This window comes from Erythrolamprus reginae, chromosome 1 (genome assembly GCF_031021105.1).
Source record: "Erythrolamprus reginae isolate rEryReg1 chromosome 1, rEryReg1.hap1, whole genome shotgun sequence".
In the NCBI taxonomy this organism is placed as follows: domain Eukaryota; kingdom Metazoa; phylum Chordata; class Lepidosauria; order Squamata; family Dipsadidae; genus Erythrolamprus; species Erythrolamprus reginae.
This window is the reverse complement of record NC_091950.1, coordinates 225,193,856-225,218,520: the sequence shown is the minus strand read 5'-3', so window position 1 is coordinate 225,218,520 and position 24,665 is coordinate 225,193,856. Positions and strand designations below refer to the sequence as shown.

Sequence of the window (24,665 nt, the reverse complement as noted above, 5' to 3'; positions counted from 1 at the left end):
AGCTAAACAATGGGCTTAGTGGCCTAGAAAACATTTCTTTAATTCACTTGACCATAGATAGATAGATAGATAGATAGATAGATAGATAGATAGATAGATAGATAGATAGATAGAAAGACAGACAGACAGACAGACAGACAGACAGACAGACAGACAGACAGGACGAGATTGAGCCAGTTCTTTATAAGATATGTGAAGAAGCTGAGAAAGGGATTCCATAACATACATTGAGACCTGCTGCTCTGCTAGAGAAGTTAGAGCTCAAATGTCATAGGATTTTTCCTTAGAGATTTCTGTTCAGATGTAATTTGTTCCTTTTCCTTCTTTCATAGAACAAGGAGACTGGTAAGAGAGAGAAAAGCAACAAAAATGAAAACTTGACCCAGGATTTTGTAGTATTGGCCTTAGAAGATTCCACTGTTTTCAAGAACGATGGGTCATCACAGGTTTCTGTAAAGTATCAAAATACCAATGTGAGTCTTTGGAGTTTTACTTACTTAAAACATTATACAGCTGCTCATCTTCCATTCAGCTCTGGATGGATCCCAATCAAAATCACCAAGTAACAATCAAAAATAAAAATTGCTGGACTGAGATTGTGCATACATTTTCCCCATGCCATTTATAGAGTGAAAGGTTTAGGAGTTCTGGTGCAGATTGAACACAAATGCTGCTAGATGCTCCTATGGCTCATAGCAATCACTATTTTCCTTTTGACTGGCTTCAGAACAATACAAAATGTTGTCATGAAACTAAAAGAGAGTGAGGTTAACATTTTCTAGCTACAGATGTCTATTAGAAAAAAGAGATGATTGTTGCTTGTGCCTAAAATATTCCAAAGAACTATCAGAGTAATGGCAGGGAAAATATGATAAGGAGATTTCAGATTCCTATATACAGTATATATATTGATGTGGGAAGAAAAATATATTAGGGTAAGATAAAATAATATGTTTATCTGTAGGAATTAATCCAATAGTGGTTGTTTTATCAGTAACATTTTAAAATATCCATCAATAATAAAAGACATTAAAAAGATTTGGGATCATTATTTTGGATTATAATTCAAGAGTATTTCCAACCCAGACTTTTTCTCAAGAAGTAAGACTAACTCACTCATTTATTCACCAAAGGACAGTTACCATGTCCCCCCCCCCCTCCACCAGTGCATTCCTTCCCAATTCACAGAATCCGGAGTCAATTAGTTTCCTTATGATTTGTTATGTTTCCAATTTCAAATGTGAACTATGTACGCTTACTGAAAAGTACACATCTTTTAAAAAATAATACTGTTCCCTAGTGCATATATACTGCTGCAGTAAAACAGCAGCAGAAAAAGCAGGAACAGGAATATTTTTGTGCTGAAAGAGTGAGAGCAAGAGAGAGTTATGAAATTGCCAATCAAGTAGGTAGCTCTACCATAGCTAGCTAGCTATTCCTTCCTTCCTTCCTTCCTTCCTTCCTTCCTTCCTTCCTTCATTCATTCATTCATTCATTCATTCATTGGATTTATCTGCCGCCAACTTCAACTGGACTCTGGGCAGCTTACAGTAATAACAATAAATACCAGCAATATAAAATAAATAGAAACAATAAATACAATAAAACAGTATAAAATACATTGTAATCTTAAAAAGCCATATATACTCTCACTCATTCATTATTATTATTATTTATTGGACATATATCCCACCTCTCTTCGAGGACTCAGGGCAGCTTACAGCATGTGAAAAAAAATTAATTCTGAAATCTTATAATAACTAAAAACAAACGGTCTAAAACCCCAATTTAATTTAAAAACAATAATTTCCAATCTGCCAGGATACATTTTGTTCAACATACATTCACTCATAGGCAGGGGGTGATGATTAGTGTCCCAAGGCCTGTCGGCACAAGTGCATCTTCAAACTCTTACAGAAGGCAAGGAGGGTTGGGGCAGTATGAATCTCTGGGGGGAACTGATTCCAGAGGGCTGGCCCCCCCAAAGAGAAGGCTCTTCTCCTGGGCCCCGTCAAGCGACATTGTCCAGTTGATGGGACCTGGAGAAGGCCGACTCTGTGGGACCTGACCGGTCGCTGGGGCTCATATGGCACAAGGCGGTCCCATAAGTAATCTGGTCCAATTTGTCATGTTTCATGGTCCAGGCCTGCTAGAAAAGCCAGGTCTAGATGGCTTTTCGGAAGACCGGTAGGGTGGGTATAACATGGATCTCCAGAAGCAGTTGGATCCAAAGCGTCAGATCCACCATAGAGATGTCCTTTCCCTGAGGTCCTGCCAGTTGACATTTTTTGGTGGATGGGACCTGGAGAAGGCCAACTCTGTGGGCTCTTATTGGTCGTAGGGAAGTATGAGGTAGAAGGTGGTTCCGTAAGTAGTCTGGTCCTAAGTCATGTAGGGTTTTAACAGTGATAACAAACACCTTGAATTGCATTAAGAGGTCAACTGGCAACCAATGTAGTCCATAGAGAGTTGGAGTATACCCACCATGGCTCGCAAAGCTGCATTTTGAACCAGCTGGAGTTTCTAAATGGTTTTCAAGGGTAGCCCCATTTAGAGCACATTGCAATAGACAAGACATGAGGTGATGAGGGCATGAGTGACTGTACAAAGAGCCTCCTGGTCTAGGTAGAATCACAACTGGTGCACAAGTTGAACTTGTGCAAAGGTCCCCCTAGCCACAGCTGAGAATGTCGATCGATCAATTTATTTATTTATTATATTATATTCAATTTATATGCCACCACTCTCCGAGGACTCTGAGGGCTAACCTCAGCTGTGGATCTAAGAAGATGCCCAAGTTGTGAGCCCACACACCAAAGACGGGCAGATGGTAGAGTACTTGGGAAGCAAAACCCTTAGCCACTCAGTCTTGTCTGGGTTGAGCTTGAGCCTGTTGATTCTCACCCAGACCCTCATGGCTTCAAAGCACCAGCACATCACATCAACTGCTTCACTGAATTGCCACAGGGTGGAAATGTACAGCTGAGTGTCATCAGCGTACTGCTGGAACTTCACCCCATGTCGTCAGATGATCTCATCCAGTGGTTTCATGTAGGAAAGGAGAGGCGACCGACTTCTGCGGCACCCCGCAAAGGAAGGGCTGAGAGATCGACCTCTGTCCTCCTATTAACACCGACTGCAACTGGCTCAGAGAGATAAGAGGAGAACCACTGTAAAATGGTGCCTCCCACTCCCAGTTCCTCCAGCTGTCGCAGAAGGATACTATGGTCAACGACCAATACCATGGTCAAAGGCTCTTGAGAGGTCAAGAAGCACCAGGATAGAGAAATGACCCCTATCCTGGGCACGCCAGAAATAATCCATCAGCATGACCAAAGCAGTTTCTGTGCTGTAGCCAGGCCTGAAGCCAGATTGAAATGAGTCTACATAATCTGTTTCTTCCAAGGACTGGAAGAGTTGGAACACCACCACATTCTTGACAACCTTATCTACCAAGGGCAGGTAGGAGAGAGGATGGAAGTTCTTAAGTTCAGCTGGATCCAGGGAAGACTTCTTAAGGGGGGGGGGGGCTTACAACTGCTTGCTTTAAAGGCTGCGGGAAGGAGCTGCTGACCAGCCTCCTCCTCCTTCATGGAGCCGCTGACCAGAGCCTGGATCCAGCCTCGTGTCACCTCCCTGCTGGCTGAGACCAGCCAAGAGGAATACGGGTCCAATAAACAAGTGTAGGCGTTCCTCGGTCCCACAGCCTTGTCCACTTCATCAGGATCCCACTCATCCCATACAACGAGACTAAGACTGCTTTTATATTTCAATTTTAAAATAAGAAATCAGCCCATAGTTATTGTTGATGCAGTTATCTGGTTGCATGAATTACTTGGGATTATATAATTATATAATTATTATAACATATAACAGTGATGGCGAACCTTTTTTTCCTCTGGAGGCCAGAAATGGCCTGTCTCCCAACTTCTGGTAGGCCCAGTAGGCTCATATATTGCCCTCCCAGACTCCAAAGCTTTCTCTGGAGCCAGGGAGAGTAAAAATGCCCTCCCCCATCCCCCTGGAAGCTCACTGGAAGCAAAAAACGTCCTCCCAGAGCCTCTGTGTGAGCCAAAAATCAGCTAGCCGGCACACACATGCACAGTGGAACTGAGCTAGGGCAACAGCTCGCATGCCAGCATACATGGCTCCGCATGCCACCTGTGGCACCCATGTCATAGGTTCGCCATCACTGACTTATAATATTTTAATATCATATGACCAATTATCTTGATGCAAAAGTATGCTATACTGCTATTAGTTGTTATTCCATTTGTCTGATTCTAGATTCTGTCTAATTTACATGTTTTCATATTAATAACAGCCTCTTTATAAATGGCCACATATCTTTCTCCTACAAAAAAAAGGTGGCCTACTTTTGGAATTTGGCATTTCAAAGTAATGGACTCCTCTATTCGTCTGCTGTTACCCTTATTCTGCTATTTATTCTCAGTTGGTATGAAAGCTGTGAATTAAATTCTGAATACTTGCCGCAAAGATGTGATTTGCTTTTCTGTTTCTTCCATTTGGATTTCGTTGCGTCAGTGATCCCCTGTAATAGGAGTTCCGAGCAAAGGATTCAGCATTGCCTTGAAAAGTTAAAGAGAATAATAAGAGTGGCAAGATGGTGCAATAAAATTATTCATTCAGCTAGTATTAAAAGGTAAGAATGGGGAAAGAACCAAAGTATACATGCAATGTTTAAATGGAAGGAGAATGTTTAAGTTCAAAACCTCTTCTAGGATAATAACTATATCATCAGATAAAAAATAAGTTTCTTGCAAAACTTTTAATATACAATCTTTAATATATAATCTTTTTCTCCATTATCATTTATTCCCATTATGTTCACCATTTAAACCATTTAATGATATCCTTTTTCTTTAGTGACCAATGCTTATTATTAAAAGTTGTATTAACATAACAATTACATTGATGACTCTTGATTTCTATTCAATTTTTCTTTTTCTTTTAAATCTCCTTGGGGTTTTTTTTTGTATTTTTTTATTTTTTTCTCTACAATTTCCATCAATTTATATACCAGTGATGGCGAACCTATGGCACGGGTGCCACAGGTGGCACGTGGAGCCATATCTGTTGGCACGCAAATACTTGAAACTTTATTAAGCAGATACTTTTTTAACTTAAGTAAACTTTAAGTTTACTTTTGGGGAAGAGCAAAGACCCAAGAATTTCTGATTTGGATTAGCTAGTTGGAGAGCTGATAGCCAGTGGCCAGGGGCTTTGGATTTTGGGAAACAAAAGAATGCTGTTTGCTTTGCACAGGTTTTTTCAGATTTTGCTTTGCTCTCCTGCAGTCATTTTCTCTCAGTAAAAGTTCTTTTGATTCAACTTGATGAATTCAAAAGTCCTGCTTTCCTAAGGGGTTAGCTGAGGCAAGTCCTAATTGTTACATATAATAATCTATGTCTTTTATATATAGGAAGTCCTCATTAGACCACCACATCTGGGACTGGCAATTTAGTCATCAAATGAAACAGTTGCTGAGTGAAACAGCAAGTGCGTTTATGATCCTCTTCACCTTTCCTTTCCTTTACACACCTGCAAAGATTAAAAATGTGAGCATTGACAGTAGTTACTTTTTCATTGCCATCATAACTGCAAATGTTGCTGAAAGATTGAAAGATTTCTGCTTAAATATTAATATCTGTTGAAAATACATCTGGAAGAACAAAAGATCCTCACTTAATGACCACTTGATCAATGACCAAAGTTACAATAGCACTGAATGAAATTACGGTTGTTGCAGCATCCCTGTAGTCACATGATTAAAATTTGGGCACTTGGCAGCCTGCCCACATTTATGTTCACAGAGGTTGTTTGACTCTCACTCACCAACTCTACCCTTTCAGCTGCCCTGCATTCTACCACTGCCATCTACTCCCTGTTGCCCCTCACCAGTTTCTTTCTTTCTCCTACTGATGATGAACCATTGAAAGGTCCAGCAGCTTTTTCTGCCAGTCGGACCTCAGCAGCAGGAGGAAGAAAACAGCAAATTTCAGTTGGGAGCAGCAGGTCAAGACAGGGGTAAGTGGCAGCCTAGTGCAGAATGACCGAAATAAAAGAATTGTCTTCAAGACTCTTTCAGCATGATGAACTCGGGGAGAGTAATAGCTGAATATGTATGAAAATGACATTGTGAAATTGATCCAGACATTCCAGGTATGCTCACATGCATTACTTTATTCAACTCTGCTTTTAATCAAGGGAACTATTATTAGGCAGAGGCTGCCAATCAACTGAGAATTTTCCTCCTTGCATAAATGAGCAAAGGTCTTACTTGCAGTTTCATGGGAAATACTGAATTTCTTCCTCAACACATGGGATACAGACGTGACCTAAAAAGAATAAAATCTTGTTAACATGTATATAAGAGTTGGCTGTATTTTCTCCATTGCAATTTTCTTCAGCAGGACAGTATTTTGGCCCAGAAATAAAGGTCAGTCCACTCATTTATTTTGTGGATAATTAATCTATTTTGCTGATGTACTTATTTGCTTGGATGAATTCATTAAGCCAATGAAGTTCAGCAAACTATTTCTTCTATTTGGATAAGACTTTTTAAAGAAGCTGAATATCTGTTTCTCCCCACAACTCTCCAACTGTACTTAGTCAATTGTTTGCATCAAAATGTCATTTGCAATCTGCAGCCATTAATGTCAAACCAGAAAGGTCAAGATAAGTATTTATTAGGACTACAAGATCATGTTTACTACTAAGCATCATCAATAAGTATTGAAAGAGATGTTTTGAAAACTAGTATTTGAATTTCTTGAACACAGTTTTATTTGTAGATCCCTGTTTCAGAGCTTTATATGTTTCTGCTTCTCCAACTTCAATATCATGTAGAAGTGGAGCGGTGTGGCCAAGCGCCATGACAACATGGAATTTCCAGCACTCTGCAGGGGAATCCTGAATTCCTGTCACCCGGGAACTGCCTGGAGGGGCAGTGAAGAAGAGGGATGCTGTTGGGGATCTGTTAGTCCAGGACCGAGTGAATAACTGGGAAAGGGGTGAATCCAGCAGTCATTTTAAAGACTTGGCGCTCGGTCCTGATTGGTTCATGTAAATGGATTGAATTGGTTAATGTAAATGGATTGGATAACCCCAGGAAAAGAAATCAAATATTGACCAAACTCAAGAAACAAAGAGCACAAATAAATATTCTACAAGAAATTCATATTAAGAAATCAAATAGAAAATTACTCAATAAACCAAAATTAGGAAAATCTATACGAGCTTAGCGGATCAAAAAAAAGAGGTGTAGCAATGTATATTGATGAAATAATAGAGTCAAAACAAATATATAGCAATTGTGAAGGCAGAACTTTAATTGTACAATTAGATTTGGAACCAAAACCTCTTGTTATTATATCAATATACGCAACGAATGATAATCAAAAACAATTTTATAAGGAATTACATGATAAAATAATTGAATTATCAATAGAAAATATGATAATAGTAGGTGATTTTAACGCAATTTCAAACAGTCAAATGGATTATACAGGGAAAAAGAAAGAAAAGGAAAAAAAGGTAATTTTACCAACACCTTTTTGGAAAATGGGTACAGAATTATTATTAAAAGACGTATGGCGTGAATGCCATCCACAAAACAAACAATACATCTTTTACTCAAACCCCCACAAAATTTGGACTAGGATAGATATGGCCTGGGTACCAGCACATACAATGGAAAAGATTAGGGATATTGAAATAGAAACTAATAGTTGGGCAGACCATAATCCATTAGTTATATACTGGAAAGGTAAGGAAAAATTAAATAATTGGCATATGAATAGAAATGTTTTGCGTGACCCTGAATATAAAGAGTGGATTGGAAAAGAATTAGAATTTTTTTAAAAAATAAACAAAAATAATGATACAACCCCACAAAATCTTTGGGATACAACAAAGGCATATATTCGGGGTCTGACAATCTCTTATATGACAAAAATAAAAAATAAAGAGAAAAAGATACAATATCAAAAATTAGAGGAAGAATTTAAAAAATTAAAATTAGAAATGCAACTTAATGAACATGATGATAAAATTAAAAATCAGAGGGACCTATTAAAACATAATACCATCGACCATGGTATCCTTCTGCACCGACTAGAGGGGTTGGGAGTGGGAGGCACTGTTCTTCAGTGGTTTTCCTCATACCTCTCTGGTCGGTCGCAGTCGGTGTTAGTAGAGGATCAGAGGTCGACCTCTAGGTCTCTCCCTTGTGGGGTGCCTCAGGGGTCGGTCCTCTCCCCCCGCTATTTAATATCTACATGAAACCGCTAGGTGAGATCATCCAAGGGCATGGGGTGAGGTATCATCAATACGCCGATGATACCCAGTTATACATCTCCACCCCATGTCCAGCCAACGAAGCAGTGGAAGTGATGGGCCAGTGCCTGGGGGATGTTAGGGCCTGGATGAGTGTCAACAAGCTCAAACTCAATCCAGACAAGACGGAGTGGCTGTGGATCTTACCTCCCAAGGACAACTCCATCTGTCCATCCATTACCCTGGGGGGAGAATCACTGGCCCCCTCAGAGAAGGTTCGCAACTTGGGCGTCCTCCTCGATCCACAGCTGACATTAGAGAAACATCTTTCAGCTGTGGCGAGGGGGACGTTTGCCCAGGTTCGTCTTGTGCACCAGTTGCGACCCTACTTGGACCGGGAGTCACTGCTCACAGTCACTCATGCCCTCATCACCTCGAGGCTTGACTACTGTAACGCTCTCTACATGGGGCTACCTTTGAAAAATGTTCGGAAACTTCAGATCGTGCAGAATGCAGCTGCGAGAGCAATCATGGGCTTTCCCAAATATGCCCATGTTACACCAACACTCCGCAGTCTGCATTGGTTGCCGATCAGTTTCCGGTCACAATTCAAAGTGTTGGTTATGACCTATAAAGCCCTTCATGGCACCGGACCAGATTACCTCAGGGACCGCCTTCTGCTGCATGAATCCCAGCGACCAGTTAGGTCCCACAGAGTGGATCTTCTCCGGGTCCCGTCAACTAAGCAATGTCGCCTGGTGGGACCCAGGGGAAGAGCCTTCTCTGTGGCGGCCCCAGCCCTCTGGAACCAACTCCTCCCAGAGATTAGAACTGCCCCCACTCTCCTTGCCTTTCGTAAACAACTTAAAACCCACCTCTGCTGCCAGGCATGGGGGAATTGAGATCCTCTTTCCCCCTAGGCCTTTACAATTCTATGCATGGTATGTATGTATGTATGTATGTTTGGTTTTTATATTAATTGATTTTTAATCATCAATACCAAATTACTATTGTACACTGTTTTATTGTCGCTGTTAGCCGCCCCGAGTCTCTGGAGAGGGGCGGCATACAAATCCAATAAATAAATAAAATAAATAAATAAATAAAATAAAGTTGATGGAACAAGAACAAATTGCTGAAAAAATAAAAAGAGCGAAACAAGAATATTTTGAACATGCAAATAAACCAGGAAGATGGTTGGCTTATAAATTAAGAAAAGAAAGAGAATCTAAAATCATTAAAAAATTATCAGATAATAAAGGAGTAACAAGACACAGAATAGATGAAAAGAAGGAAATAGTATTAGAATTTTACAGGAAATTGTATGAAAAAGAAGAAATAAAATAAAAGTTAGACAAGGCTGCCCTATATCACCATTATTATTTATTTTAACATTAGAAACTTTATTAATAAAAATAAGAACAGAAAAGGAAATAAAAGGTTTGAAGATTAAAAAAGAAACATATTAAGTCCAAGCTTTTGCTGACGACGTGGTCTTCATAATAGAAGATCCTCTGACATCAATATCAAAATTAATAGACTTAATAGAAGAATATGGGAAAGTAGCAGGTTTGAAAATTAATAAGGAAAAGACACAAATACTTATAAAAAACATGACGGATTCACAGATAAAACAACTAGAAAAATGAACAAATATGAAAATAACAAAAAAAGTAAAATATTTATTTATTTGGATTTCTTCTAAAGTTATGTCTTTAAAAAATGAATGACAATTATACAAAGCTTTTAGGCCAAATTAAAAAAGGAAATATGGAATAATTTACAGTTATCTTTAGTAGGAAGAATCTCTACAATCAAAATGAATATTTTTCCCAAAGTATTGTTTTTATTTCAGGTAATCCCAATAAATCCAGGAGGGAACTTCTTTAAAGAATTAACTAAGATCACTAAAAAATTTATATGGCAAGATAAAATACTAAGAATAAAACAAAGTTCATTAGAAGATCGGAAAGAGAGAGGAGGGCTTGCCCTCCTAAATTGCAAGTTATATTACCAAGCAACTGCGCTATCATGGATAAAAGAATGGCTAACCTTGGAAAATAGAAGATTACTAAATTTAGAGGGCCACGATTTAACCTCCACAACAAGAATTTAAGGTTCTCGATATAAAATGGCAAATTTAAAAATAATTAGGTATCTTGAAAATCCAATCTTGGGCAATATGCTACATTCTGAAGCTTTTTACCATACGCCACATTGCAAAATAGCTGCTTCATCTATTTCCATCTGATTTAGCTCCGTTGAAAATCCAATCGAAAAACAAGAATCCAAAATCCCTTTCGACCACTCTCAACTCATCAGTACAAGCTTCAAATCCCCTCCTCTCTCTGAAAGTAAACTCCTCCAGCTCTTTCCAGATGTTACTGCTCAGCTTTCCATCCCGGTGTTGTGTTGTCTCCATGGCTGTGTCGGCTCAGGCATGGCTGCCTGGCCAGCTTCACATCACAGCCAGTGCGAGACTAAACCAGTTCGTCTGGTGGGGCCTGCTGGGCCCTACCAGACCTCTGGAAGCGTCCCTGATCCAGTCTGGTCCAAAAGGATCAGAACCCCCGGGCACTGGGGATTCAGGAACCTTTCCAAGAAAGAGGAAAGATTCCTCGTTGCCACGGTCGTCAGACCCCGTTCTTCTCCCAGTTGGACACTATTTTTTGTCATAACCAAATACTTATAACAAAATCAGTTTTTAAACAGAATCAAACTTATAAGGGAAGAAAAGAATAACAGACTACCATTCCTATAGATTCTCATCAACCAAGGTAGTAATGGCAGACTTATATTCATGTATATTGAAAATCAACATAACCAAACCAAGTGCTGCTGTATTACCAGAGCAACAATTCAGCTGCCCAACTTTAGAGGGCGTTCAGACAAGCCTGAATATCCAGGCTTGTCTGTATATTCCAAGAACTTCAAAGAGAAAAATAAGACAGCCTTTATAGTATCCTTCAATGAAATGGGTACCATTAAATTGGGTACTCACATTGTTAAAAGTGTTTTTCAGTGCATTAGAACACAACCACCACAATCCATAAAAAGAGTAAATCTTCCCTACATTAAAAATATCTCAAAAACCAGCAGCGGGTTACGTCAACTGCAAAGCCCACAAATCAACACAACCCTACCAAAATATCTTAAACAAATATCAAGTGAAATTATTTACACCATAGAATGAGCTGACTATGAAACTACTGTGTAGGACAAACAGGCAAAGGATTATAGAACACAGTAGGCAGCCAGAAGGCATGCTGGAATTTTTTTACTGGAAACATGGACCAATTCAATCACTAAATCGACTATAGCCATTTTAGATCAAGTGAAATATCAATCTCATTTCATTCTTCAATACTGTGACCAAATTAATAGACCAGAGACCTACCCCATTGGGTTCACAACCCCTAGTGATCACAGAAATGGAAGTGTAAGACCTATTTCACAGATAAAAGCCAGGAAAAGCTCTAGGCCAAGTCAAGATAATTCCTTCTTGCTTAAAAGACTGTGCTGACCAATTGGCCCCCATCTTCACCTGAATCTTCAATAAATCGCTAGAGATGTGCTATGTTCCTTCTTGCTTCAAATGCTCTACTATCATCCCAGTGCCGAAGAAGCCCACCATCAAGGAACTGATCAACTACAGACAGTTGCTCTAACATTTGTAGTTATGAAAACCTTTGAAAGGCTAGTAATGTCCCACTTGAAAACCATTACAAATCCGTTGTAGACCCCTTGCAATTTGCATACCAAGAAAATAGATAAACAGATGATGCTGTTAATATGTCTCTGCATTACATCCTGCAACATTTTGAATCTCCAAAGACCTACGCAGGGGTCCTCTTTGTGGACTTTAGTTAAGCATTCAATACCAACATTCCAGACATTCTTCTAACTAAGCTAAACGAGCTAGTGGGACCTGAACACACTTGTAAGTGGATCATAAATTTCCTAACATACTGGAAGCAGCAGGTGAGGCTAATCAGAATCACATCAGATACCTGTACGATTAGCACAGGGCCTCCCCAAGGCTGTGTACTCCCTCCACTTCTCTTCCCTCTATATACCAATGACTGTATCTCAAACAATCTGTCTGTTAAAGTCAATGATGAATCCACATATAGGCAGGAGACTGAAAACTATCCTTTTTTAAAAAAAATATTTTTATTAATTTTCTTAAAATAGACAGACACACAAACAAACATTGAACACAAAATGGGGATACATTTTCCCCGCTTATCTTGAAAGTGTAAGTTCAAATACAGAAAAAGAATACATAATTAGATATATATTGAATGTTAAATTTTTTTACTAAATTTGAGTTAAGGTTTTTCACATTGTTACTAATACATATATAAAACCAAAATTCTTACTATGTTACTTATATATAAACTAATTCTATATATAAACTAATTCTACCTTAGTCATTAAACAATAAATATAAACTAATATTAGTATTTATTATTACCCAAGTAAAAAACAAGTACAACAAGTTAACTAAAAGTAGATTATATATCTTATTTTTTCTTATCTATCCATTTATAAACATTGTTCCATGCTTCATAAAACTTAGTATCTTCTTGATCATTTAAACATCTTGTCATCATATCCATTTCCGCGCAATCTAATAATTTTACTATAACTTCTTCTTCTTTGGGGATTCCCTCCCCCTTCCAATTTTGCGCATATGTAATTCTAGCCGCAGTTAATATGTGTACAGTATAATTAAATATAAAATTTCTTTCTTATAAGTCTGATTGGTAATTCCTAATAAATAGAATTCTGGGGTATTTTCTATGTCCTGCTTTACTATTGCTTTTATTATTTTCTCTATCATCTTCCAATATATTTTAGCTTTACCACAAGTCCACCATTGGTGGTATTAGGTTCCTATTTCTTTCTTACATTTCCAACACAATGGAGAGGTTTTAGGAAACATTTTTGCTATCCTATTTGGAGGAAGGTGCCACCTATAGAACATTTTAATTTGATTTTCTTTTAATGATACTGATTTGGTCATTTTCCAATTGTTAATCCAAACTTTCTCCCATGTATCGATATCTATTTCCTTATCGATATTTCTGCACCATCTTATCATATTGTCTTTTAGGGTCAATTCTATATTTTTGTGTGCGATAAGAAATTTATATATTTTCCCTATTGTCTTTGTTTGGTTAAGAGTAATTAAGTTGCTTAACAAATTTTTACTTTTATTAAAAATATAGAGTGTTTTATCCTTCTGGTATCTGGATCGAATCTGAGCATAGTGCCACCAATCTATTATTATCCCTTCCTCTTGTAATTTAATCCTAGATTTTAATTTCATTTGGTCATTTAATAAGTCTTTATATCTTATAAATTTTTTTTAATCTTTTATAGAGTTTGGGTGTATTATTGCTTCTAAGGGGGCAAGCCATTCTGGAATATTTAAAAAGTGATTTTTCCTTATATCTTTCCAAACTTCTAATAAATATTTCCTTAATGTATGTCTTTTAAAATATGAGTGATTTTTCTCCTTGTCATACCATATAAAGGCATGCCATCCAAGCATGAGGTCGTACCCTTCTAAATTTAATATTCTTTTGTTTTCTAAAGTTATCCAATCTTTAATCCATGTTAAGGCAGCCGCCTGGTAATATAATGTCCAATTTGGAAGACCAAATCCTCCTCTTTCTTTAATATCTGCTAAACAATTTATTTTTATTCTTGCTTTTTTCCCTTGCCATAAATTTTTTTTAACTATATTTGTTAAATTTTTGAAAAAAAATACCCCCTGGATTTATTGGGATTACCTGAAAAAGAAATACCGTATTTTTCGCTCTATAAGACGCACCTGCTGATAAGACGCACCTAGATTTTAGAGGAGGAAAATAGAAAAAAAATATTTTGAGCCAAAAAGGGGAGAGGAAGAGAGGAAGGAGTGAAAGAAGGGAGTGAGGGAGGGAAGAAGGGAGGAAGGAAAAGGAAAGCAAGAAATGGAGGGAGGAAAGGAAGGAAGGAAGGAAAGAAAGAAAGAAAGAAAGAAAGGGGGAAGGGACAGGAACAGAGGAAGGAAGCAAGGAAACTTATGAAAGGGGAGAGTAAGAGAGGAAGGACTGAAGGGAGGGAGGGAAGAAGGTAGGAAGGAGAAAGAAAAGAAGAAATAGAGGAAGGGAAGGTAAAAGAGAGAAAGAAAAAGAGAAAGAAAGAAAGCAAGAAAGAGAGAAAGAAAGAAAATGAAAGAGAAATAAAAATAGAGAGGGGGAATGAAAGAAATGGAATGAGGGAAGGAAGGAGAGAAAGAAAGCAAGAGAAAGAAAAAAGAATGAAAGAGCAAGAGAGCAAGAGAGAAAAAGAAAGAAGGAAAGAAAGAAAGAAAGAAAGGCAACTTCAAAGAAAGGCTCACTGAGCATCTCTCACTCTCTCTCTCTCTTTCTATCCCTCTTTCTTTCTTTCTCTTCCTTTCTCTCTCTCCTCTTTCTTTATCTCCTCTCTCTCCCTCCCTCTTTCTCTCCCCCCTCTCTCCCCCTTTCCCTCTCTCTTTCTCTCTCTCTCTTGCTATCTCTCCCCCCTCTCCCTCTCTCTCCCCCCTCTCCCTCTCTCTTTCTCTCTCCCTCTCTTGCTATCTCTCCCCCCTCTCCCACTCTCTTTCTCCCTCTCCCTCTCTTTCTCTCTCTCCCCCTCTCTCTTTCTCTCTCTCTCCCCCTCTTTCTCTCTCTTCTTCTCACTTTCTCTCTCTTGTTTCCTTTCTGTCTGGGCAGATGGCTGCCTTCTGCCTTGGGGCGCGATTCGCCCCCTCTCCTCCGCCGCCGCCGCCTTCTGCCTTGGGGCGCGATCCGCCCCCTCTCCTCCTCCGCCGCTTCCTGCCTTGGGCGAGCAATCCCGGAGTCCGGGACTGTGTGGCTTTGCGCCATGAAGAGGAAACGGCTCCGGCAGCAGGGAAAAGTCGGCCGTTTTCTCTTCATGGCGTAAAGCCACCCTGTCCCGGACTCCCGGATTGCTCACCCAAGGCAGGGGGCGGTGGAGGAGGAGAGGGGGCGAATCGCGCCCCAAGGCAGAAGGCGGCGGCGGAGGAGGAGAGGGGGCGAATCGCGCCCCAAGGCAGAAGGCAGCGACGTTGGAGAGGGGGCAGATTGCGCCCCAAGGCAGGAGGAGGCAGCGGAGGAGAGGAGGCAGATCGCGCCCCAACGCAGGAGGTGGCAGAGGAGGCGGATCGGGCGGGCAATAGGGCAGCGTGGAGAAGCCAGGGGCGCATTTGGCCGGAGGCACCGTGGGGAGGCAGGGGCGGCCGTGGCTCCCTTTACTCCTATTGCCACACCTCCCCGCCCCCCGCCCACCTCCCCGCGGGCTGGCAGGGGGATGGGGAGCACGCGCCCATGGAAAAGGGCGCTCGGGTGTATTTGGGGGTGCACGCCTGCTCACGGGCGTAGCTTACGGGGAACGGTGGGCCAGGCAGCAGCTAGCCAGCCAGCTGGCGGGATGGCGCTTCCGAATTCGCAGCCTCCCCCCCCCTCCCTGCCTGCATCTTCGCTCCATAAGACGAGGCTGATTTTTCATCCTACTTTGGGAGGAAAAAAACTGCGTCTTATGGAGCGAAAAATACGGTAAAATTTTAGGTAAAATATTCATCTTAATTGTTGCCACTCTTCCCAAAAAAGATATTTTCAGATTATTCCAAATTTCTAAGTCTTTTTTAATTTCTGTTAGTAATTTTATATAGTTATCATTTTTTAAAGTTATTGTTTTAGCTGTTAAACATATTCCTAAATATTTTACTTTTTTAACAATCTTTATTCCGGAAATACATTCTAATTTAGTTTCTTGTATTTTACTCATATTTTTAGTTAAAAATTGTGTTTTGCTTTTATTTATCTTTAAGCCTGCTACCTTGCCATATTGTTCTATTGTCTGCATTAGTATTGGGACAGTTGTTATCGGTTCCTCAATTATAAACGTTAAGTCATCTGCAAAAGCTTGAATTTTATAAGTTTCATCTCCTACAGTTAAACCTTTTATTTTAGGATCTGTTCTTATCTTAATTAATAAAGTCTCCAAAGCCATAATAAATAACAATGGTGATATAGGACAACCTTGGCGAACTCCCTTATTTATCTCAAGTAGCTATACCTGTTCTAGCTATACCAAGGTAAATATTTGAATGCATTTGAGTTATGTCAGTTGGTTTAACAAACAAAGTGAAGCTCCAGAAAAATCACAGAACTGTGAGTGCAGTTCAGGATATACAAACAAGAAAAATGTACCCTTCTTGATAACCATTGTTTCTTCATTTCAATGAATGTAATGCTAAAAAAAATAGCTGTTGAAGATCAGTATGACGTATCAGGAAAGACTTAATGAACTCAATCTGTATAGTCTGGAAGACAGAAGGAAAAGGGGGGACATGATCGAAACATTTAAATATGTTAAAGGGTTAAATAGGGTTCAGGGGGGAAGTGTTTTTAACAGGAAAGTGAACACAAGAACAAGGGGACACAATCTGAAGTTAGTTGGGGGAAAGATCAAAGGCAACATGAGAAAGTATTATTTTACTGAAAGAGTAGTAGATCCTTGGAACAAACTTCCAGCAGACGTGGTTGGTAAATCCACAGTAACTGAATTTAAACATGCCTGGGATAAACATATATCCATTGTAAGATAAAATACAGGAAATAGTAAAAGGGCAGACTAGATGGACCATGGGGTCTTTTTCTGCCGTCAGTCTTCTATGTTTCTATGTTTCTAAGTATTGGTAGTTGGTTACTATTCAGTATTATCTTCGTTGTTTGTTTTGAATAAATGGTGTCTATTAAATTGACAAATTTTGAGCCAAATTTCATTTTATTTAATTGCATTTTTATAAATAACCAATTAACGTTGTCAAAGGCCTTTTGGGCATCTAAGAACAGTAAAGATAATGCCTTACCTGGAATGTTGTTCATAGTATTCTAACGTATTTATAACTATTCTAAGATTATTTTTAATTTGTCTACCTGGTAAAAAGCCATTTTGATCTTGGTGTATTATCCCATTTATAACTCTTTTAAGTCTATCTGCGTAAATAGCAGTAAATATCTTATAATCTACATTTAATAATGATATAGGCCTGTAATTTTTATTTTTTTCTGGTTCTGTACCCGGCTTATGTATTAAAGTTATTAATGATTCTGACCAGGATTTAGGAATTTTACCCTCGAGTCTGCATTCATTAAAAGTTTCTAACATATTATTTCTTATTACTTCATTTTCTATTTTATACCATTCTGCCGGTATGGCATCTGGGCCCGTGATCTTATTATTTTTCTGTTTCTTAATTGTTGTTAGGAGTTCAGGAGACTGAAAACTATCCTAATGGTGTGACTGGAACAATCTGGTACTAAACACATTCAAAACTGTAGAAATGTTCTAGACTTCAGGAGAAACCCTCCCATACTACCACCTCTTACAATATTAAACAATGCAGTATCAACAATAGAGAACTTCAAATTTCTAGGTTCTACCATATCTAACTATCTAAAATGGACATCTAACATCAAAAATGTCCTCAAAAAAGCCAAACAAAGAATGTTCTTTCTATGCCAACTCAGAAAGCTCAAATTGCCTAAGGAGCTGCTTATAATTCCTACAATAATTCCTACAGAGGAATTATTGAGTCTGTCATCTGCAACCCAACAAGACAGAGAGAGACTTCAGAGGATAATTAGAACTACAAAAAACCCCCACAAACCCCAATTACCATATTTTTTGGAGTATAAAATGCACTTTTTTCCTCCCTAAAAGGAGGAAAGCTGCTCTGAGTCCATTTTGGAATGAGCAGCATATAAATACAATAAATACAAATATAAAAGAGGCTGAAAAATTGGGTGCATCTTATACTGCAAATGTAGCTTTTTTGAAGCTTTCTTCCCAGCCTTAACTAAGTGGTAACGATCTTCCTGGCTCCCTATTCCCCCTGAAGAAGGTTTTTCCAGCCCTAAGTCTTTGCAGGCTTGCTTTCATTCTTATTCTCTCTGAAAAAGGCTTTTTCAGTCCTAACTTGGTGCTACCGATCTTCCTGGCTTCTTGCCTTTTTAAAAAGTTCCTACTCCCTCCAAAGCAGTTTTTCCTGCCCTAAGTCTTTGCAGGTTTACTTTCATTCCTATTCCCTCTGAAAAAGGCTTTTTCAGCCCTACCCAGGTGATAAAATAATGTGCTGAAGCTGAACAAACTAAGGACACTAGCCAGATGAATACCTCGTAGGTAGTTTTTTCCCTCCCCCCCCAAACTAAGGGGTGTCTTATACTCTGAAAAATATGGTACTAACAACCTGCCTTCCATCGTGGACCCGTACAGGGCCACCATCAGGAATTTTGGGGCCCCATACAGCCTAAGTGTCTGCCCCCCCCCCCGCCATTTTAAAACTATTTTAAGTCGCCGAGCCCCTCCATCCCCCGGGGATCATTTCCCGCTTCACGCCAAGCGAGGTGGTCCCATAGGCCAGTGTTTCCCAACCTTGGCAACTTGAAGATATCTGGACTTCAACTCCCAGAATTCCCCAGCCAGCGAATGCTGGCTGGGGAATTCTGGGAGTTGAAGTCCAGATATCTTCAAGTTGTCAAGGTTGGGAAACACTGCCATAGGCTATTTCAGGAACTGTGTTAAGCCGATTGTGTGGACTCATCCAGGAGAAAGAAAGAAGCGGGAGCGGCGAGGGAAAGAAAGAGCCTTCTGGCATTGGTCAGGTGGAGCATGGCTTATTTACAGCTCCTTGGCACTTCTCCCTTCTTGGAAGAGGCCTTGTTGACAAAACCATGTGCTTTCTAGCGAGGGGAGGGGGATCCCACACCTGGCAGTCACTGGCGAGGAGCTGGAAAGGACGAGGGGAGAGAAAAAGCAGGGTACCAGCAGTCGGGCAGGTGTCTTGAGGGGGCACTCCCATCTGGAAGGAAGGGAAGAAAGGCCAGGGCGAGCTAGGAAGGAAGGAAGGAAGGAAGGAAGGAAGGAGGAAGGAAGGAATGATAAAAGGGGCAATCAAGAGAGGAATGGGTGAATGAATGGACGGAGGGTGGGAAGGAAAGAAGGAAAGAGGGAAGGGACAGGAACAGAGGAAGGGTGCAAAGGAAGCAAGGAAAGGTGTGAAAGGGGAGAGTAAGAGAGGAAGGAGTGAAAGAAGGGAGTGAGGGAGGAAAGAAGGGTGGAAGGAGAAGGAAAGCAAGAAATGGAGGGAAGGAAGGAAAGAAAGAAAGAAAGAAAGAAAGAAAGAAAGAAAGAAAGAAAGGGGGAAGGGACAGAAACAGAGGAAGGAAGCAAGGAAACTTATGAAAGGGGAGAGTAAGAGAGGAAGGACTGAAGGAAGGGAGGGAAGAAGGTAGGAAGGAGAAATAAAAGAAGAAATAGAGGAAAGGAAGGTAAAAGAGAGAAAGAAAAAGAGCAAGAAAGAAAGCAAGAAAGAGAAAGAAAGAAAGAGAATGAAAGAGAAATAAAAAGAGAGAGGGGGGATGGAAGAAATGGAAGGAGGGAAAGAAGGAGAAAAAGCAAGAGAAAGAAAGAAAGCAAGAGAAAGAAAAAAGAATGAAAGAGCAAGAGAGAAAGAGAGAAAGAAAGAAAAAGAAACGAAAGAAAGAAGAAGGAAAGAAAGAAAGAAGGAAAGAAAGAAAGAGAAAAGAAAGAGCAATAAAAATAGAGAGGGAGAATGAAAGAAATGGAAGGAGGGAAGGAAGGAGAGAAAGAAAGAGAAAGAAAGAAAGAAAAAAGAATGAAAGAGCAAGAGAAAGAAAGAATGAAAGAGAAATAAAAATAGAGAGGAGGAATGAAAGAAATGGAAGGAGGGAAGGAAGGAGAGAAAGAAAGAGAAAGAAAGAAAGCAAGAGAAAGAAAAAATAATGAAATAGCAAGAGAGAAAGAAAGAAAGAAAGAAAGAAAGAAGGAAAGAAAGAAAGAAAGAAAGAAAGAAAGAAAGAGGCAACTCCAAAGAAAGGCTCACTGAGCGGATGCATGAAAAGAGGGACCTGGATCTCCACTTGCCTCCCCCTCGCGCTTACCTGCTCCCAGCGCCAGCAGCAGGAATGCAAGCGAGTAAGCCGGCGCCCGCCCAAAAGAAGCTAGTGGCTCCGGGCGAAGGGCGGTGTTCACCACCCCCCCCGAACTCACGGCCCAGCACCTCCGGAGGCCGAAAGGCGCGGCTCTGTTGCCCTCTCAATCCTCGGGGGGGACACAAGACCAGCAGAGAAGCCGGCCGGGCTCAGCCCTCTCCCGGCTTCCTCAATTCCGCTTCCCCAGCAGCGCGGCTTGGCTTCCGGAGGGCCGAGACACCCCCACGGTGACTCCTCCTTCCGCGGCTGGCATCGGGGCTCCCTGCCTGTCTGCTGGCCTCCCTTCCATTCTGTCCTCAAGATACAGTTACCAGATAACAAACAGAAATAATAAAATAACACAATCAACAAATGAGATAAAAGGGTTTTTATTGTTATAAATTATTAAGGGTTTTTAATGTTTATAAAGGGATTTATTTTAAGGAGTTTTTATTATTAGTGTTTGATTTGACTTTTTACTGTACTATTTATGTGTTATGAGCCGGCCTGAGTCCTGTATAGATTGGGTGGCATATAAGTCAGATAGATAGACAGACAGACAGACAGATAGACAGACAGACAGACAGACAGACGATGATAGATGGATGGATGGATGGATGGATGGATAGATAGATTTTCTGCCTATTAAGAGTACTTAGAATTCCTGCTTTGCTTAAAGGGGCAGTATTTGTATCTCCTCAACTTTTTATAATTATAAGCTTGAATTCAGAGACCATGCAATTTCATTAAGGCACATCATTGCTTTTTTTTAGGGGGGGGGGTGTAAAATTCAGGTATGCTCACCTGGATGCTTCTTTTTTTCTTAGGCCTTTCCACTGGTTTAACTCTCAACCCAGCAGCACTCAGTGCAGCGATTCGAGATTCTATATCAGACACCTTTATAGGAAGTAGCACATTATTCCATCATATCTTAAGATTTTTATTAATATTGCTTCTTCATTGCTTATTTGACCCCTATGACAATCATTAAGTGTTGTACCACATGATTTTTGACAAATGTATATTTTATTTTATGTACGTTGAGAGCATATGCACCAAGACAAATTCTTTGTGTGTCCAATCACACTTGGCCAATAAAAATTCTATTCTATTCTATTCTATTCTATTCTATTCTAAAGGCAACTGGACTTTTTCCTAGCATACAACCAATACATGGTTGTACTGTATATGCACACATGAAGAGGCAAACATCTATCCCTATTTTAAGTCAGAGCAGCAATAGCACTATTTCATTTGGCATTTGACATGCCAATGAACTAGAATCTGGGGATAACTGACTTCAATTATGTAAGTGCTATAGAAAATAATAAATGGAACAAGTATGCCATGCTTTATATAATGTGACTATCTTTACAGACTTACTCAGGCTTTTTTTAACAGACTACACCCTGATTTTATTACAATGTACAAATTAAGTCATAGCAGTGAAAAAAGTGTACTTTTCTCAGAAACAATTTTTCTCTGCCTTCATTAATTCCCAGATTTCTGAGGCAAAATTATTTTGCCTTATCTGTGCTGAGCTAGCCTGCAGAATAAAGTTTAGGCAAGGTCAATTCCTATTCCTATCTTCTCTCTTAATTAAGAGAAATACATTAAGAAAGGAAAATGATTATATGTTATTTTTCTTGGTTTAAGAAACTGCATTTTATTTCAATTGCCTTTTATAATCTTAGACCAAAGATGCTTCTATTCTATTAATAAATGCCTTCTTTTTACTGAGTCATTGTATAAAAACATTTCAGTCAATTTGTATGAAAATATATGGCTATCTAGCCCAAGGAAGTCCAATAAGGTTGTATTATATTCCATATATACACATATTTAATCCATTCAAAATTGTTTGCTCTGTATTAGGCAGATGATAGTTATCTGAAACTGAAAGAATATTAGTGACAAGAAAGATTGTAGCTACCATTTATCTGAACAATGTAAAAATATACTGTATATAGTTTTTAAGCTTATGAAAAAGTTTAGGTAGGCATATTTCAGCTATGGTTAAAATATTTAAAACTATTCTATGGATTCAATTTTTGTATGGGATAATTTTCTGGAGAAGTCTTGCTTAGAAATCAACCCAAGCAGCCTTTTAAGAAAAGACAACAGGGATTTACCTCAGTCTCTCTGTGTTGTACTTCAGCCACAGTAAAAGTCACTTTGTCTTCCAACTCTGACAGTTCTGAATCTTTTGTTGCACTGTAAGGGGTTTGGTCATCGAACTCTCTCAGGCTTTTCTGCAATCTATGGATGTTTTCCATAGCAGGCACCTGTAATCAGCAGTACTAGTTACTTTCCAGCTAGATTATTATCAATGATCTCTCTAAACTCTAGAGCAGGGGTGTCAAACTCACATTGTCACAGCGGCGTCATGTGACGTATTGGGATATTTTCCTCTTTGCAAAACTAGGCATTTATAAGGAAATGAAATAAAAATACAATTGTCAACACCATATCACTCTTCCCAAATCAAGTCTATAATTACATTTGGAATAATGTAGAGTCGGCTAGTTTCAAAACTGTAAGAAAGCCGAAAAGAAAAAGATGAGTTTTTAATTAGAAAAAAGTGATGGTGGTGAACTGTGTATGACAGTACAGTGATACCTTGTCTTACGAACCCCTCGTCATATGAACTTTTCAAAATACGAATTCGGGGTTTAAGATTTTTTTGCCTCTTCTTCCGAACTATTTTCATCTTACGAAGCCGCCGCTGCTTCTGTTGCTAGCCGAAGCACCCGTTTTCACACTAGTGGGATTCCCCTGAGGTTCCCCTCTATGGGAAACCTCACCTCCGGACTTCCGTTGCCAGCCGAAGCACCCGTTTTCGCACTGATGGGATTCCCCTGCTGGGATTCCCCTGCAGCATCGCAAAATCTGGAGGTGGTGTTTCCCATGGAGGGGAGCCTCAGGGGAATCCCACCCATGCGAAAACGAGTGCTTTGGCTGGCAACGGAAGTCCGGAGGTGGGGTTTTCCAGTGAGGGAAGCCTCAGCGAAATTGCAGCATTTGTGATGCTGCGATTTTGCTGAGGCTTTCCTCGCTGGGAAACCCCACCTCCTGACTTCCATTGCAAGCCAAAGCACTCGTTTTCGCATGGGTGGGATTCCGCTGCTGGGATTCCCCTGCAGCATCGCAAAATCCGGAGGTGGGGTTTCCCATGGAGGGGAGCCTCAGGGGAATCCCACCAGCATGAAAATGGGCGCTTCGGCTGGCAAAAGGGGTGAATTTTAGGTTTGCACTCATTAATCGCTTTTCCATTGATTCCTATGGGAAACACTGTTTCGTCTTACAAACTTTTCACCTTATGAACCTTGTCCTGGAACCAATTAAGTTAGTAAGACAAGGTATCACTGTAATTCAAAAGTTACAATTCCAACATCACATATAAAAATTAACCTGTGTCATCCCATGTTTCCAATTTCAGATAGAAAAAACCAGACCTAATTGGACTTCTCAAAACATTTACTATGATATGACTATTGCAGTAAGTCCACAGCTGAGGAGTGCAATACTTTGGAAAGAGTGCCTTGCTTTAGTGGGTCATTAAGAAAAGCTATGGGTTGAACACAAATTTCAACCAAACCTATTAGTAGGTTCCAAAATAGTGACTTCTCTGCATTTATTTATTTATTCGATTTTTATGCCGCCCTTCTCCTTAGACTCAGGGCGGCTTACAACATGTTAGCATGTTAGCATTTGCAGCACAAAAGTCCCATCCTTTGAGATGAGGCACCCGGTCAAAACGTATTAACCTCACCAGATGCTTCATTAGCAGAGTGCCATGCCTCTGCCCTCAAGCATTAGTCTGAGGCATTTTATCTGTACTGTGTCAAGTTTGGCTTTCAAGACAGAGTACTATCACATCCCATAAAGAATAGCAATAGCAATAGCATTTAGACTTATATACCACTTAACAGTGCTTTGCAGCTAAGCAGTTTATAAGCAGTCCTTGGAGAGGGGCAGCATATAAATCCAATTAAATTAAACTAAACTAAACTATAGTCAGCATATTCCCTCCAACAAGCTGAACCCTCATAATTTATTTATTTATATCTTCAATTTCTATGCCACCCAACTCCCCAGGGACTCTAGGCAGCTCACAGGAAAAATATAACATCAATAATAGTACTAAAACCTCTAAAAACAATTATAATTCAAACAGTTATACCCCTGCATACCATTCATGGACGGATCTTGCTGGTTAACACCATAAGATCAACGGCCCCAGACCTGTCAGAAAAGCCAGGTCTTTACCACTTTCCAGAAGGCCAATATGGTGGGAGTAGTCCGGATCTCAGGAGGTAACTGGTTCCAGAT

General features: G+C 39.8%; 1 protein-coding gene across 6 annotated transcripts in view; it reads right to left on the bottom strand.

The window, feature by feature from the left end:
• Positions 1 to 24,665, bottom strand: part of MLPH (melanophilin) — a 162,736-nt gene that overhangs the window by 29,496 nt on the left and 108,575 nt on the right. For 2 of the 6 annotated variants that reach the window (XM_070732328.1, XM_070732329.1), the window contains 5 exons: positions 22,466 to 22,618; positions 21,138 to 21,230; positions 6,302 to 6,359; positions 4,492 to 4,589; positions 20 to 450 (listed from right to left, as the gene is read on the bottom strand). In XM_070732328.1, the coding sequence (XP_070588429.1) occupies positions 424 to 450; positions 4,492 to 4,589; positions 6,302 to 6,359; positions 21,138 to 21,230; positions 22,466 to 22,618 (429 nt within the window). In that variant the 3' untranslated portion in view covers positions 20 to 423. Of the gene's footprint in view, positions 1 to 19; positions 451 to 4,491; positions 4,590 to 6,301; positions 6,360 to 21,137; positions 21,231 to 22,465; positions 22,619 to 24,665 lie in introns of those variants that run through there. The other 4 variants (XM_070732326.1, XM_070732327.1, XM_070732331.1 and 1 more) reach the window with 3 other exon arrangements.